At 41.5% G+C, this 15,539-nt stretch overlaps 1 protein-coding gene across 2 annotated transcripts; it reads right to left on the minus strand.

Annotated features, from left to right (window-relative positions):
* Nucleotides 1–2,743: 2,743 nt before the first annotated feature.
* COA7 (cytochrome c oxidase assembly factor 7) lies at nucleotides 2,744–12,551 on the minus strand. Of its 2 annotated transcripts, none has more exons than XM_090269471.1 (3): nucleotides 12,390–12,551; nucleotides 9,812–9,952; nucleotides 2,744–3,974 (listed from the first exon to the last, which is right to left on the minus strand). In XM_090269471.1, the coding sequence occupies exons 1-3, from the start codon at nucleotides 12,493–12,495 to the stop codon at nucleotides 3,526–3,528; spliced, it is 696 nt and encodes a 231-aa protein (XP_090125597.1). In that variant the 5' UTR covers nucleotides 12,496–12,551; the 3' UTR covers nucleotides 2,744–3,525. The 2 variants fall into 2 exon arrangements, with proteins under 2 accessions (XP_090125597.1, XP_090125598.1); XM_090269472.1 differs by lacking the exon at nucleotides 12,390–12,551 and adding an exon at nucleotides 12,155–12,230.
* Nucleotides 12,552–15,539: the final 2,988 nt, after the last annotated feature.

Raw genomic sequence — 15,539 nt, forward strand, 5'->3', positions numbered from 1 at the left:
AGACCACCCAGCCCAAGCCTGGCAGGGAGGGAAAACATTGGAAATAGCTCGTAATGATTCAAATGTCTGCTGGCCAGAAGACACAATAATAATACTGCTTGCTGTGACCAGAATCTGATAACCCATTTTTTAAAAGTATATTTTATTGATTATATTGTTACAATAGTTCCAATTTTTTCCCCTTTGCTCCCCTCCGCCCAGCAACCCCCTCCCCCAACAACACCCTCCCAAGTCCATGCCCATGGGTCATACATACAAGTTCTCCTGTCCCACCCTTTCATATATTCTTCTTCTTTTTTATCTGATAACCCATTTTTAAACCTTGACTCAAAGGTTGAACAAAAGTGAGAAACTCAACTATGCCGTCCATTATCAACCCATTCCTTCCCACAGCAACCTGGATATGAAATGGCCTTTGACCTTTCTGGACAGTAATTTATTATTCTTTGCATTTTAGTAACTTTTGTAAAATGTAACACTCTGACACTGTTAATACTTATTCCATTATTCCCAGCCCTATCTCAGTATGTGATCCAAGGCAGGCAGGCATGCAAGCACCACAGGTCCATAAAAATATAGCCCCAAAATCAAGTTAACCTAATTCTTCAAAATTATAAAACCCATTATTTAATTGAAAAGATGTGACTCGTTTAAAAAAAATCAAACTGCATTCAATATTTCATTTTTAGTGATACATCAAATAAAACCATCATGGAATAATCACCTTTTAACAGATCTTTTAAAAGACCTAAAAGTCATCTGAACAACAGCTACATGATGCTTTCCCCTTCCAACTTGTTTTTAGTCCACACATGCAATCCCCTTACAACTTGTGTTTAGTCTACAGAAGCAATCCACACTCGTAAGTCTATACTACTTCGCTTTATGTTAATGAACTTTGTTCCTAAGGCTAAAATGAAACAATGAGTAATAATATTTATTATATGAAAAGTTATAATAATGCAAGAGAGACTTTTGTAGGATGGATTCCTAAGCCAAATGATTTGGTACGTCCAACATAAATAGCTTTTAAAGCACTTAGGAAGGACAGGAACTCAGTGTGGCTCTTAGGATGCATGTGTCCAGTATATATGGTGGTTGCAACAAAATACTTTAATTCAATAAATACTTACCTGGTAGTTAAAAGGAAAATACCCATTGAAATATTTGAATTTATACTCCTCTCTACTCCACAGATGGAAGTCCAATAATAATTTCAAGTGTGCTATTAAATTTGGTAATGAAAACATTCAGCAAATCAGATGCTCTATTATTGGCAAATTTGCAAAGTTAACCCTGTCCTTGACAGGAAATGCTGGTGGAAATGAGTCATTCTATTTTTTGTTCAACAGGTATAGATTTCTGTTGGCTTTTCACTCTATACAAGTCAATCATCACTCCCTGATCTTATATGTGTCCTATCTGACAGACTAAATTAAATGTTGTGCTTCCATTTATCAAATGCCAAATAACTTACTAGGGGTAGAAATCTATTGTTTTTGTTAGTTGTTTGTTGCTGTTGTCTTCAACCTACTTCTACTTGTCTAACTAGGGAAGATTAAAAATAAATCTGATAAAATCAATCTCAGGAAAAGATGTGATTCTTAAAAGATGATTAAACATTATTGGGCCAAAGAATGCTGGTAGGTGGTAAAGGGTAGTGAGAAGTAATTGTTTCTTTTGCTGTGTTCCAAACTGCATTTCAAGAAAACATAGTACTTTTACAGCCAAAAATTTCAGATCTTGCATTAAAAAAAATTAAATGTCAGTTTTAAAAAAATCGTGGTTAAGTACTCATAAAATTTACCATCTTAACCATTTGCAAGTGTACAGTTCTGTAGTGTTAACATTCGTATTTTTTTGCAAATTATCTCATTTTTCTTCTTGCAAAATTGAAACGCTATACCGACTAAACAACTCCCATTTCTCCCTCCCCGCCCCCCAGACCAGGGCAACCACCATTCTACTGTTTCTGAGTTTAGATACCTCATTTAAGTAGAATCATACGATATTTATCTTTTTGTGACTGGTTTCTTTCACTTAGCATAATGTCTTCAATGTTCATCCACATTAACAGCATATATCAAAATTTCCTTCCTTTTAAGGCCACATAACATTGCACTGTATGTTTTGGCTCTTTGCCTCTATGAGCATAGGTATGTAAATATCTCGGAGACCCTGTGGTCAGTTTTCTCAAATATGTACCCAGAAGTGTAACTGCCAGACCATATAATTGTTTAATTTTCTGAGGAGCCATCATACTGTTTTCATAGTGACTGCACCATTTTACATTTCCACCATGTACAATAATGATCTCACTGCGGTTCTGATTTGCATTTTCCTGGTGACTAGCAATGTTGAATATCTTTTCATATGCTTGTTGGCCTACAGTGTACTTGAAACACAACAAAAGCTATATTTTTAAAGTGAACTCAATTTTCAGAACTTGCCTGCTCTTGGGAAAGCCCCTCTCCTCTATCAAATGGAGAAACTGGTGGACTGTGCTTACAAACCATCCACAGAGCAAGCCTTCCCTTCTAACACAGCTACAAAACTGGAAGCCCAAAAATCTGAAGGTGGTGACAGAAATAAGTCCTGTTATCAGCAATAAAATGACAAGCTCGCCCCATAGTGATGTTAGGAGAATAGAAAAAGCAAATGTTCTAAAGAAAAGGCACAACCACTGAAGAATATAATCTCTACCCTACCCAGAATCTGGAGATAGCACTAATAACAAAAATACTAATCAATCAAAATAGTTTATTCACAGCAACAGTTAAAAAGGTTCAGTTTTGATGGACAAAACATATCACAAAGCCCTTACTTACAAATCCCTGCCTGAATAATCTGCTTCATCAGTGTGACAAGCAGCATCAGGTAAGTGGGCTGGGGATGCTAGTCCATTGTGAATGTCTCTACTGAAGAAGGGCTTATGTTTCATCCTCTTTAGCAACGAAGAAGCATATCAACCTTTAACATTCCTGATCTCTGAATTTATTGAAAACTGTGACTCTAAAGGCAAAAAGAAACCCCACACCAATGATTACATAAGCCAGAGGGTGGCAGCCACGACTGTTCTTAGCTCCTTGAGCCCCCTATTATGTAAATCAAGATACTTTCAGATATTCAAGCCCCCCACCACTAAAATAATAATAATCATGATAATGATGATGATGTCTGATTCCTTCAGGCCTTGTAGCTGCTAATTTTTTCAATTTGCTGATCTTTGCACTCCCTCCAACCCCTGCCAATGTCAGTGGCTCTCTAGTTTGCTGTTCTTCACAGAGCTGTAAGAGTTTGAGATCTAAGACTCCACTAATGTGGGTCTCTTCACAGAACACACCAGTTAAAGGAAATAAACACTCCAGGCTACATTCCAGTAAGTGACACCCTGGGGCAACAGGTATATGTAACCAGGGCTACTAATACCAAGTCCCAAGTCTTCCTGTTGCAGCAGGTTCACCTCCCAGGGTTGCACGAGGAATAGGAGGTGCCAGTGTCTGCTGCACAGGATGGTGGGCCACACTACCCAAACGTTAAAGGTTGGACGTTTTTCTGCTGTTCTTTATGTAGCTTCACGGCCCGATTTTTTAGCACCTCGGCCTTGGCTTCGTCCTTGGTAACACCATCTCCCAGCTTGTACATGCGGCTGGCATTGGCACAGGCCCAGACATGGCCCAGGTCACAGGCTTTCATCGAGTATTGGCATGCTAGGTTCATGTCCTTGGGAAAGCCAGGAGCGCCCTGCAGAAACATGGCACTGAGGTTGAAGCAGCTAGAGGCATAGCTGCCTTCACAGGCCCTTGTGTAATAGTCTCTGGCCTTTGCCAGATCGGGCTTGCCATCATCGTTGACCTGTCCATCATGTGCCAGGAGACCAACATTGTGGCATGCCTCCACAGACTTCTTTCCAGGTTTCTCACAGGCCATCATAAAGCAGCTGAAAGCAGTTTTCAGGTCCTGGGGCAGTCCACCTGGGAGGGAGGAAAGAAAAAAAAAAAAAAAAAAAAAAGAATCAAAGCCAGGGAAGAACCTGAATGTCTCAGGCCAAAGATAGGGAAAAATTCCTGATAAAGTTCACGTACCTTGAGTTAAGGCAGCATAAGGGGAAGGTGGACTGGTATAGTTCACAGACCTTCCAGCTTTTTTAGCCATGGAAACTTTTGTTCAGATGAGACCTTATGAGGCAGACCAAACAGGTAAAGGCAAAAAGTGGGAATGATAAATAGCTACCTCATAGGATTACAGCAAGAACATGGCATCTTATAGGCACTTTATTATGTTTGTTAATTTAAATATATATTGAATGTATATTATTTGCCAACTACTGTGCTAGGTTCTAGGGAACAAACAGATTCTGTCCCTGTGTGTGTATCTTATAATCTAATGAGGCAGACATTAAATAACTACAAAAATAAATGTATGAATATAAGTGTGACCAGTGTATGGAGAAAAAGTATAGGGTGCTATGAAAATATATCAGGGCTCTGACCGATCAAGGAAAACATCCCCAAAGTAGTGACATGTGAGCAGTGAAATAATGGAAAAAAGAAAGAAAAGAAAATATGACTTATTCCAGGCAGAAGGAATAAGATACAAAGAGAAAAGGACCCCACCGCATGTGGCTAGAACCCAAAAATTCTGGGGAAGGAAGCTGGAGAGGCAGGCAGGGGTCAGATTGTGCAGAGTATGGTAGGTCTTATTAAGAATCCTGGATTTAGACTCCTAGGAGCAATAAATGGAAAACCACTAATGGGCCATTTTAAGCAGAGGTGGTTACAGGGCTCACTTTTTTTCTTTAGTGTTTTTTATTAATGAAAATTTGAAATTCTCATGTACTATCATCCATTCTCAAAACAATATAAATATTTTAACTATCTCTTAACATTATTATTTTTTAAAGATTTTATTTTTATTTTTAGAGAAAGGGTAAGGGAGGGAGAAAAGGAGGGAGAAAGAGAGGGAGAGAAACATCCTCTTGTGCACCCCCAAAAGGGGACCTGGCCTGCAACCCAGGCATGAGCCCCGATTGGGAATTGAACCAGAGACCTTTCAGTTTGCAGGATGGTGCCCAATCCATTCAGCCACACCAGTCAGGGCTCTTAACATTATTTTTTAATAAACCACCTAGAAATAACCATCATTGCATTAAGAGAATACCACTCCAGTCACCTTTGTAGGAAGTGTTCAGATTAAATATTAGCTGGCTGAACAGACAGCTAGATAGAAGTACTTTGAAAGGTTGGATTACATATGCTAGTAAAAAATTAACCTTGATTTTACTTGAATTTATCAGAAGAAAACCAAACTGAAGTGAAACTGAAGAAAAACTGCTTAATGTCAGATGAATATTTTTTCACCAGGAAAGTTTCCTAAATGGGCCCCTGGCAACACAAAGAGATTATTAAAAATATCAAAATGTTAGTCATTGTTTTTAATTTTCAACTAAATTTTAGAGTACTGACTCACAACTAGAAAATATAAGGATGGATATGGGCATCTCACACACCGTCCCATCTCTCCTCCCTCACCTTTGACTTTTTGTTGCTTTTATTATTTCAACTTTGGGAGAGTATAGCACAGTGCTTAACGAAGCCTGAGCTCTGTAGCCAGAAAACCTAGGCTCCAGTCCCAGCTCCACTACTTGTCAGCTTTGTGACCTTAGGCACGCTATTCAACCTCTACCAGTCTCAGTTTTCTCATAAGTAAAATATATTGGAAGCTTAAATGTGTAACTACAAAGAGCCTGGAAGATATTAAGTGCTCGGTAAATGTTATGTTTTTGTGTTATAACAATTTATATTATTTACGTTCTATTTGATAACCTTAATTAGCCCAATATTCATTCTAAATGTATTCCACTCATCACTGGTCTTTCCTTAAGAGCATCTCCATTCCTGAATTATTACTTTTGATTCACCTCTTTATTATTATTATCCGATAGGTTTTTTGAGAAAACCTCATAGATTCTATGTTCCCTGAGCTCTTTCAATTTTGAGAATGTATTCCTCTCACCTTTATATTTAAATAGTATATAGTTAGGTCTTGCTTTTATATCCAGCCTGACATTCTCTGCCTTTTTACCTGTTTACTTATATTTAACGCAGTTAGTGATATAGCTGGGTTTAAGTCTACAATCTTGTTTCCCATTTATCCCAAATATTTTTTGCTCCTTTTTCTTCTTTCTTGCATTGTTTTAAATTTCATATTTCTAATTGTCCATTTCATTCTCATCACTGATTTTTTAGTTATACTTCCTTTGCCAGTGGTTTATCTGATGATTATAATATGTATCCTTAACTTACCACACTCTACCATGAATTAATATGATACCACTTCACATAAAATGTAAGAATCTTACAATATACTATTGCTGTAATATTTTAGTTCTCTCTCTATATATTACTTTTGTTTTACTTCTACTTACATAAGCATCACAATACACTGCTATTATTTTTGCATTAAACAATCTTTTAAATACTTTAAGAAATAAGGAAAAAGTCTTTTCTTTTTTTTTAATTTTTAAAATTTTTTTTTTAATTTTGGTTTTTCAGTTACAGTTGTCCCCTTTTCCCCTAATTTCTCTCCCCCACCCATCCCACCCCCTCTCCCGCAATCATATCCCTCCCCGTTGTCCATGTCCATGAGTCTTTTATGCAGGTTCTTTGACTAAACCCTTCCCTTACTTATCTCCCTTCTCTCTCTCTGAAAGTCTTCTTTCAATACACATATCCTAATGTGTTTTATTCTTTAGTATGGATCCTACTTTCAATGTTATCATTTTTCCATCAACCCAAATAACTTTATTTCTTGTTATACAGGTCTGTTAGTGGCTCATTGTCTCAGTTTTTATTTAGCTGAAAATGAATTTATTTCATCTTAATTTTTAAAAAATATTTTTTTTATTTATTTATTTTTAGAGGGAGGGGAGGGGAGAATGAGAGGGAGAGAAACACTGATGTGAAAGAGATGCCTCTCACACGCCCCCAAATGGGGACCCGGCCCACAACCTAGGAATATGTCCTGACCAGGAATCAAACTGGTGACCTTTTGATTAAAAGGCCAGTGCTCAGTCCACTGAGCCATGCCAGCTAGGGCTCATCCTCATTTTAAAAGATATTTTTGCTAAAGTATAAATCAAATTTGACATTACTTTTCTTTTAGCATTTAAAAGATATTGTTCTTTTGTCTTCTGGCTTATGTTGTTCCTGATGAGAAGTCAGTGGCTGTATTCTCACCATGGTTCACCTCAATATAATTGTCTCTCGTTCTTTTTCTAAATTCTCACCTGAGGATATACTTTTATTGATTTTCAGGAAAAGGAAAGGCGAGGGATAGAGAAACATCAATGTGAGCGAGAAACATCGATCTTCTGCCTCTTGTATATGCCCAGACCAGAGATTGAATCTGCAACCTAGGTATGTGCCCCAAACAGGAATCGAACCTGCAACCTTTTGGTCAATGGGACAATACTCAACTAAGCAAGCTGAGCCATCTGGCCAAGGCTCAATAACATTCCATCCAATGGAAGTAATATTTATTTAACTAAGCTGTTACTGTTGGCACACAGGATTTTTAAAAAATAATATGCCCTGGTTGGTGTGGCTCAGTGAGTTGAGTACCAGCCCGCAAACAGAAAGGTCGTCAGCTCGATTACTAGTCAGGCACATGTCTGAGTTGTGGACTAGGTCCCCAGCTGGGGGTGTGCGAAAGGCAACTGATTTATATTTTTCTTGCACATCAGTGTTTCTCTCCCTCTCGTTCTCCCTCCCTTCCCCATCTCCAAAAATAAATAAATAAATAAATAAATAAATAAATAAAATCTTTAAGAATAAAAATAAACAAGTAATATAATGCAGTCATGAACTGCTTGTAAACTATAAATTAATGATAAATTTGCCAGATGAATAATGCTGGACTAAGTATCTTCGCACATAACCTTTATTTGTATTTTCAGTTTTTTCCTTAGGTTAAGATACTAGGAGAGTTGGTAGGTTAAAGAAATGCCTCCCTGCACCAGAAGGGAAACTGATACTCCTGTTGGTGCTAAACTTTCATCAAAATAGGGACTACCACAGACCCAATGTCCCATGTGAAAGCAGAAATAATCTACACAGCTCCAGAAAACTAAAAAGACATCTTTTAATTTTCTTATCCTCATCCAAGGATTTTTTTTTTTTTTTCCCATTAGTTTCAGTTAGAGAGGGAGAGAGGAGAAACATCAATGCAAGGAGAAGCATCAACTGGGTGCCTCCCTCATGCAGGGATCAGCACCTGTACGGGGGATCATCTGAGTCTGGACCGAGGGTCACATACGCCCGACTAGGGATTGAAGCCACAACCTAGGAATGTGCCCTGACTGGAAATCGAACCCACAACCTTTTGGTTATGTGATGACGCTCCAACCACTGAGCCATACCAACCAGGGCTAAAAAGACATCTTCTTCATTAAAACTTTCACTGAACATCTTTCTAACCAGGCTTGGCTGGGCACTGGGAATAAGGAATGAACGAATCATATGCATGATCCATGGACATGAACTAAGAGAGGGGATTGCTGGAGGGAATGGGGGTATCAGGTGGAGGGGGCCTAAAGGGGAGACATTGGGACAACTGTAATAGCATAATCAATAAAATATATATATTAAAAAAAAAAAAAAAGACACTGAGGATTCCTTCTTGCTCTTGCATCATTCACTCTGGAGGAAGCCAGATGCCCCAGCATGAGGACACATAAAGAGATCCATGTCACAGAGAATTGAGATCTCCTGATAACAGCTGGTAAGGAACAGAAAGAAGTCTTTACCAACAGCCATATGAGGTAAGTCAACTTAAAACTGGAAACTCTAGTTGCAGTCAAGCCTTCAAATGACTGCAGCCCTAGCTCCCTAGCTGATGTCTGCAAACTCATGAGAAGCCCCGAGGCACACAGCTAAGCCAACATCCAAACTCTTGACCCACAGAAACTTTGTGAAAAAAGTTTCCTGGGATAATTTGCTATTTAGCAATAGATAACTTAAACACTAATCCAGTAATAACTGCAATTAGGGCATAGGGAGAAAAGATAGATGGAAGGAAATTAATCATTATTGATCCCTTCCTCTGGGCCAGGTATGTGCTGATGCCTTTACCTACATTATCCTATTTAATCCTCAAAACAACCCTATAAAGCAAGTACTATTTTTTCCCCCCTATCTTGATAGGGAAAATAATCACCATGTTCTGTCTCTGTCACTGTGCTTGTTTATTTGCATCAGAAAAAAGCATGATCACCATGTTCGTTTCTCTAACTGCTTGTATTTGCATCAGAAAAACATTTTGAACAGTTAGCCCGCAAACAATCCACCAATGAACAGTTTGCCCGTGAACGATCAGCCAATGAGCATTGAGTCCCACACTTGCTGGCAAAATGCCATAAAAGCCTGTGAGATGTGCAGCTTGGAGCTCAGACTTTTGGAGACTACTCCTTTGGGCCCACATGTGTGAATAAAAGTTTGTTCCTCTGCCTCTCCGAGTGCTGCTTGAGTTTCTCGCTACCGGTAATTTCCTCCAACAATCTTACAGGTAGTATAACAGGCACAGAGTTAAAGTGACTGGCTCAAGGTCCCACTCACTTTGCAAATAGCATTCCCTAAGGTCTCCCTACCTTATAAGGCTGTACACTTCCCCTGATCACTCTGCTGAACTCATTTCCAAATCTTCCTGCAATGTGCTTCCCCAGTGCCTGTGAGGACCCTTCTGCAAAGAAGGCTCGGTATGAGGTCAGCACTACAATCAATGACAAGGACCAAAGAAAGGAGGCCCTCCTTACCTTTTCCAGTCACGTAATAGGCTCCCAGTTTGTAGCAGCTATCACTGTGTTTGTTCTCTTCACAATTGAACTTCAAGACCTTGGCAGCCTCATCAAAATTCTTCTGGATCCCTTCCAAATAGTCTACCAGCCTGTAACAACCTGTGAAAAGAGGACAAGAGCTGTTCATGTCTGGGACCAATGCTCAGCAGCAGAGAGGGTCCAGGTGTGACAGGCCAGATGTATCTTTCATTTAGGACCAGCCTCTCTTCTCCTGCAGGTGGTGTTCAGCCATTCCTAAAAATGGCATTCCCTACTCTTAGGCAGGGACTGAGCAATATAAGGACTGGGGAGACCTTGGTCCCTGCACTGGCTCCGCCTGTCATCAGCCCCTCTCCCTGTCAGACCCCAGCCCAAAGATGCAATGACTTTGAAACTCTGCTGGTTTGGGGCCCTGGCTGGTGTAGCTCAGTGAACCAAGAGGTCTCCGGTTCAATTCCTGGTCGGGAGACATGTCTGGATTGCAGGCCAGGCCTGCAGTTGGGGGTGTGCGAGAGGCAACCAATCGATATAACTCTCACACATCGGTGTTTCTCTCACTCCCTTCCCCTATGTCTAAATAAATAAAATCTAAAACACATACACACACATGCACAGAGAAAACAAAGAAAAGAAAAATTCTGCTAGCTTTGGAACTTATTAGGAAGTTCAGTAGTCAAACACAGAAAACCAAAAGGGTCCATGGGCTAGTCTTTTTAGCAGCAAAAAAGGGGTGCTTTGATGACTGCATCTTACTATTCCTCAGCCAGGCTGGGAACATGAAGCCTGAGAACAGTAGAAACAGCAACTACCAAAGGAGTTGGAAACATACTCTCTTCATGGCAGTCTCTAGTCCCAGTGAGTCTCTCCATAACATCTCTCCCCTCTGTCCTGTCTTCATTCCCAATAACACCCAGCTGTCATTCATTTTCACTCCACATTTGAGCATCTATGTTTATCTATGTACTAGATGCCGAGAATACAGTCACTCACCCTCCTAAAAATTACATTCTAGAGGAGTAAACACAAAAAATAAGTAAATGAGTGAACAAGTTGTATTCACACAGTAAGAAATGTTACAATTGAAATAAAACAGGAATCTAAGAAAGTTTGTTGTGAATGTTGAGGGAATGGTTAACAGATTGGGTGATCAGGGAAGGCCTGTTTCTCCTGACCAACCCCAGAAATCTTTCCCAACCTTCCTGCTCCTCAGTGACTCCAATGCCTGTAAATTCTTTCTACATTTAGGACATAGGCCAGCCCTCAAAGATCCCTGGGTTCTTTTTAAGCCAGTATACTGCAGAGCAACTCTGTGTAGTTGGTTAGCATCAATAAATAGCTATATCATGTTCTGGAAACTAGGTTGCAAGCTATTGTAAGGTAGGACCGGTGTCATTTATTTTTTCCTTTATAAAAATAAAGTAGGAAGAAGAAAACCACCGAAAGGCACCTGGCTGCGCTGGGTGGCATCTTCTGGACACAAACATCCACCCCACACTCAAGTCAACTCAATGTTCCCAGAGCATGCATGGTACATTCCTGTCTCAGGTCCCTTCCACTAGCTGTTACTTCCGCCTGGCATAGACCTCCCTCATCTTATTCAAGGCTTTTTTCAAATGCCATTTTCTCAATGATTCTCTCTGACCACTCAATTTAAAACTGCCTTACTTCCCTGGCTGGTGTGGCTCAGTAGACTGCAAACCTGTGAATCCAAAGGTCCCTGGTTCTAGTCCCAGTCAGGGCACATGCCTAGGTTGCCAGGCAGGTCCCCAGTTGGGGGCCTATGAGAGGCAACGGATTGATGTTTCTCTCCTTCTCTTTATCCCTACCTTTCGCTTTCTATATAAATAAATAAATCTTAAAGTAAAATTGGCCTCCTGAACTCCCAACACCTCTTAATCAGTTCTTTTTCCTATTGCACTTATTTTCTTTTAAAAAAATGGTTATATATTTTCTAGAGAGAGAAGGGAGGGAGGAGGGATAGAGATGGAGAGGAACTGATAAACAGAAACATCTATGTGAGAAACAGCGACTGGTTACCTCCCGTAAGTCCCTGACCGGGTGGGGGTAGAGGCGGGGGTTGGGTGGAACCCACAACCTAGGAATGTGCTCTGACGTGGAATCAAACCAACCCTCTGGTGGACCGGACACCACGCTCCAAACAACTGAGCCACTCCGGCCATGGCTGCACTTACTGTTTTCTAACACACTATTTCATTTATTTCCTGTTTATTGCCCAATTCACCTCACTGGAATGTAAGCTCCAAGAGCCCAGGGAATTTTATCTGTTCACAGATGCATCCCCAGTCCCTCTCCCCTAAGTGCCCAGGCACTTCTCATTGCCGGCCCGGCCTCCAGGCTGAAACGAGCGGAGCATTCCCATAAGGCGAGGCTGGAGAGTCCTCGTGGAACCCAACCCGCCCTAACACACACAAGGTCATCAGTGTCCCCGACCCGTGACCGCTTCCCGAGTCCCTCAGAGGTCGCTCACGTGACTCGTCCGGCCCCCGCCCTCCTCCAAGAGCTCCCGCGTGTTCCTAGGCCGCCCAGCGGCGCTCACCATCCGGGTCCTTCTCGTGGTAGCACTGATAGTTGCACTCCACCTGCAAGTTCTCCAGAAACGACTTAACCTGCTCTTCGTCCTGGAAGTCCACCACACCAGCCATGGTTCTTACGCGCCCCGATACGGTTACCCAGTTGCTCCTACTCAGGTTCCGCCGATGGCCCGCCCACAGTCACGTGAGCCAGCGGAGGGGCGGGGCCTGAGTCGGGAGAGCGCTGCGCTCTCGCGCTTTTACACAGAGCCGGAGCTGCACAGCTGGCCTTTCCACCTAGTCACGTTGTTCTTCGGCTGTCAAATCTTTCCCTCTGATCTGCCCATTCTTAAAACTGATGGCAGCCATTCTGTAACACTTTATCTGTGCCAGCTTTGTGGCCTTCAGTGATTTTCTACCTGTAGTCTTTTATCCTTTTATCTCTAAGTGCCCACTTTGTGCCTCACAAAGGGCTTCCTTCTAGTAATTCACAGCTAGGAGAATGGTCCCTGCCTTTTAAGGAGCTTGCAGTTTAATAGGAAGACATTCATGTATTTATTCAAGGAGCAATTTGAGCACTTCCTATGTGCCAGATACTTATAAGTCTGTACAACTGCAAGGAGAAGTCTGGTTCATCTAGGTATTCCTGCCAGACCCAACCCCTGCTACCAACGTGAATGACCTAAGGAATTATGGCTGTGAGAGGTTGTACAAATAATATTGTTATAATAGCTAATGTTTAAACAGGGCTGAACTTTTTTCCACATTCTATTCTAAGAGCACTGTACAAATTCTCATTTTAATTCTATGACACTCCTAGTGATGTGATGCAGTAGGTATTATTATATTCCCATTCTGCAGATGAGGAAACAGAAGTACAGGTTAAGTAACTTGTCTATGGACACACAGGAAGTGAGACAGTTGTGCAGTAAATATTTTTTGAATAACAGAATGGATGAGTTATAAGAGGAATGTGTTAAGGAGATGGGAGAGAAGAAAGGAACTTCACCTATTTTTGAATTTGTTCTGCTGAGACGCATCAGCTTCATAAAGCCTAGACTGAAAGTTCTCCAACGACAGTCAGTTCCTATTCTTCTTGGAGCCCCTGCCAGACCTAGTCTAGAGCCTTCAGTGAAGTTCAATCCATGGTTTCCCATCCATCTCAATGCTTCCCAAATATCTTCCCTATTAACCTATCCCTAATGACATCAGAGAGTTTATGCTTCCAAACACTTCCTCATTGGAAAGCAGCTTTCTGCAACTGGGACATGTCTTTGAAATCTCAGTTTTAATTTTAAAATCCATGATTCTACATCCAATTTCACAACACTTTTTTTTTTTTAATTCCAGAGAGAGAGGAAGGGAGAGAGAGAGACATCAATGTGAGAAAGAAACATCAATCATCAATCGGTTGCCCCCCCCCCCTTTGGCTCCAACAAGGACCAAACCTGAAACCTAGGCATGTGCCCTGACTGGGAATCAAACTTGCGACCTTTTAGTTAATGGGAGACCCTCTAACTGACTGAGCCACACTGGCCAGTGCTCCACAATACATCTTTCATAGAAAAATACAAAATTGCCTTTTCCCCAAGTCTTTGAATAAAACTGAAATTCCAGGTGATATGCCACATTTACCTGTGGTTTCTCATACCCTAATCATATTGGGAAGTCACTCAGTATTCATGTCCCAGGTAGGGAGGCCCTGACCTTGGATTTTGAGCCCACCTTCTTTAGCCTGGCCTTTAAGGTCATGTACAATCTAATTCTAGTCTCATTTCCTGCCTCTGTTCCCCCACACCCACCCAACCTTCTGTTCTCTGAATAGGTCCCAGGTTTGTGTCCCTGTTTACTGCTGCTCTTGAAGTGTGGATCACCCTTCTTTGCCCAAATCAGATTCTCTCCTTTGTAAAATCTTAACAGGCACAACTACACATCCCTAAAGTAGATTTAGATGCTCCCACTTAAGTGTTTCACACCACTTGGTTTATTCTGTTATAATGTAGTAAGAAAAGACTGGCTTTGGGGGGCAGACAGATCTTAGTCAGAATCCATGTTCCATGTTTACTAAATTATGACCTTGAACCAATCACATTTATGACCCTGATTCCTTTTCTGTAAATGAGATCCCTTGTATGGCTGTCAGTAGAACTAACTCAGAAATATTTCTTGTCATGCTCATAATGGTTTTAATGGCTTAAAAATCTGTGTCCCTGTAACAGAACCCCTGGGCTGCTCCGACTGAAACAGAACCCACGGGTTGTTTAGTTAGGAGCCCGATTGCCCGCTATCAGAATTATAACTCTCAATACCAGAGTTTAGTGAAAAAGAAAAGAATTGTTTATTTGCACATAGTTCTGCCTCCCCCTCCCAGACCTGGCCAGTCTTAGGAAAGTTAGAAACAGTTTCCCTACTTCCTAGGCACAGTTCAGCTTTACCAGTAGCTGCCAATCACTTAATTCTGATTGGGGAGGTCCTTTCTGTGCTGTGGTGCCCTCCAGCTCTCAATGCAGAACCGCCTGGATTCTCAGCCTCCTTGTAAGCTGCCGTCTTCCTGCAAACCGCGTGGATCTCCTCTCCTTCTCAAAACCACAGGGCCAGTGTCTCTTCTTAAAGCAGCCCGGAGACCCCCTCCTCCAAGCCACCTGGAGAGGAGAGAGTTTGCCAGCGAAACTGTCTACAGCTGCTTATATATCCCTGACCGCGTCCTCTGACGCAGTGGGTGTTACAAACAATTCTGACCATTCACAGAACCCTACACAGGCTCTATAGGCTCCTTCTGTACCATCCCACAGTCCAAGACCCCTCCCATCTTCCTGAGTCTTGGAAGTTTCAAAGCAGATCTTTGTGCAACAAATTTTCCAGCCACTAGCCCCAGGCATGAAAGGCATCCTGAAAGCTGCTTTCTTTTCCCTATCTCCCAGCCGCGAACTCTGGGGTTTGTTTTTGGACTCCCCTGTTTCTGTAACAGCCTCACCAGACTGTGAGCTCTATGTCCCTTGTGCTGGTCACAGGGCCAAGAAAAGAGCGGGTTTGGTGAGGGTGATATATAATAGGTAACTAAGGTCAAGGGCAGGCAACAAATCGTCGTCGTCGTCGTCGGCAGCCGTCCGTCTCGAGAGACGATGGTGTAGCTTCTTAAGAGTCTATCTGCACCGCCGAGAATGGCTGTGCAGTCC

Source organism: Furipterus horrens, unplaced genomic scaffold, assembly GCF_987537825.1.
Source record: "Furipterus horrens unplaced genomic scaffold, mFurHor1.1.pri manual_scaffold_3, whole genome shotgun sequence".
In the NCBI taxonomy this organism is placed as follows: Eukaryota; Metazoa; Chordata; class Mammalia; order Chiroptera; family Furipteridae; genus Furipterus; species Furipterus horrens.

Excerpts from the sequence above, each read along its gene's own strand:
- COA7 (XM_090269471.1), bottom strand. The coding sequence starts at position 12,495 with ATGGCTGGTGTGGTGGACTTCCAGGACGAAGAGCAGGTTAAGTCGTTT. Across the intron at positions 9,953-12,389 it reads CCACGAGAAGGACCCGGATG|GTTGTTACAGGCTGGTAGAC; the intron begins GTGAGCGCCGCT and ends CTCTTTTCACAG. Across the intron at positions 3,975-9,811 it reads CTATTACGTGACTGGAAAAG|GTGGACTGCCCCAGGACCTG; the intron begins GTAAGGAGGGCC and ends CCTCCCTCCCAG.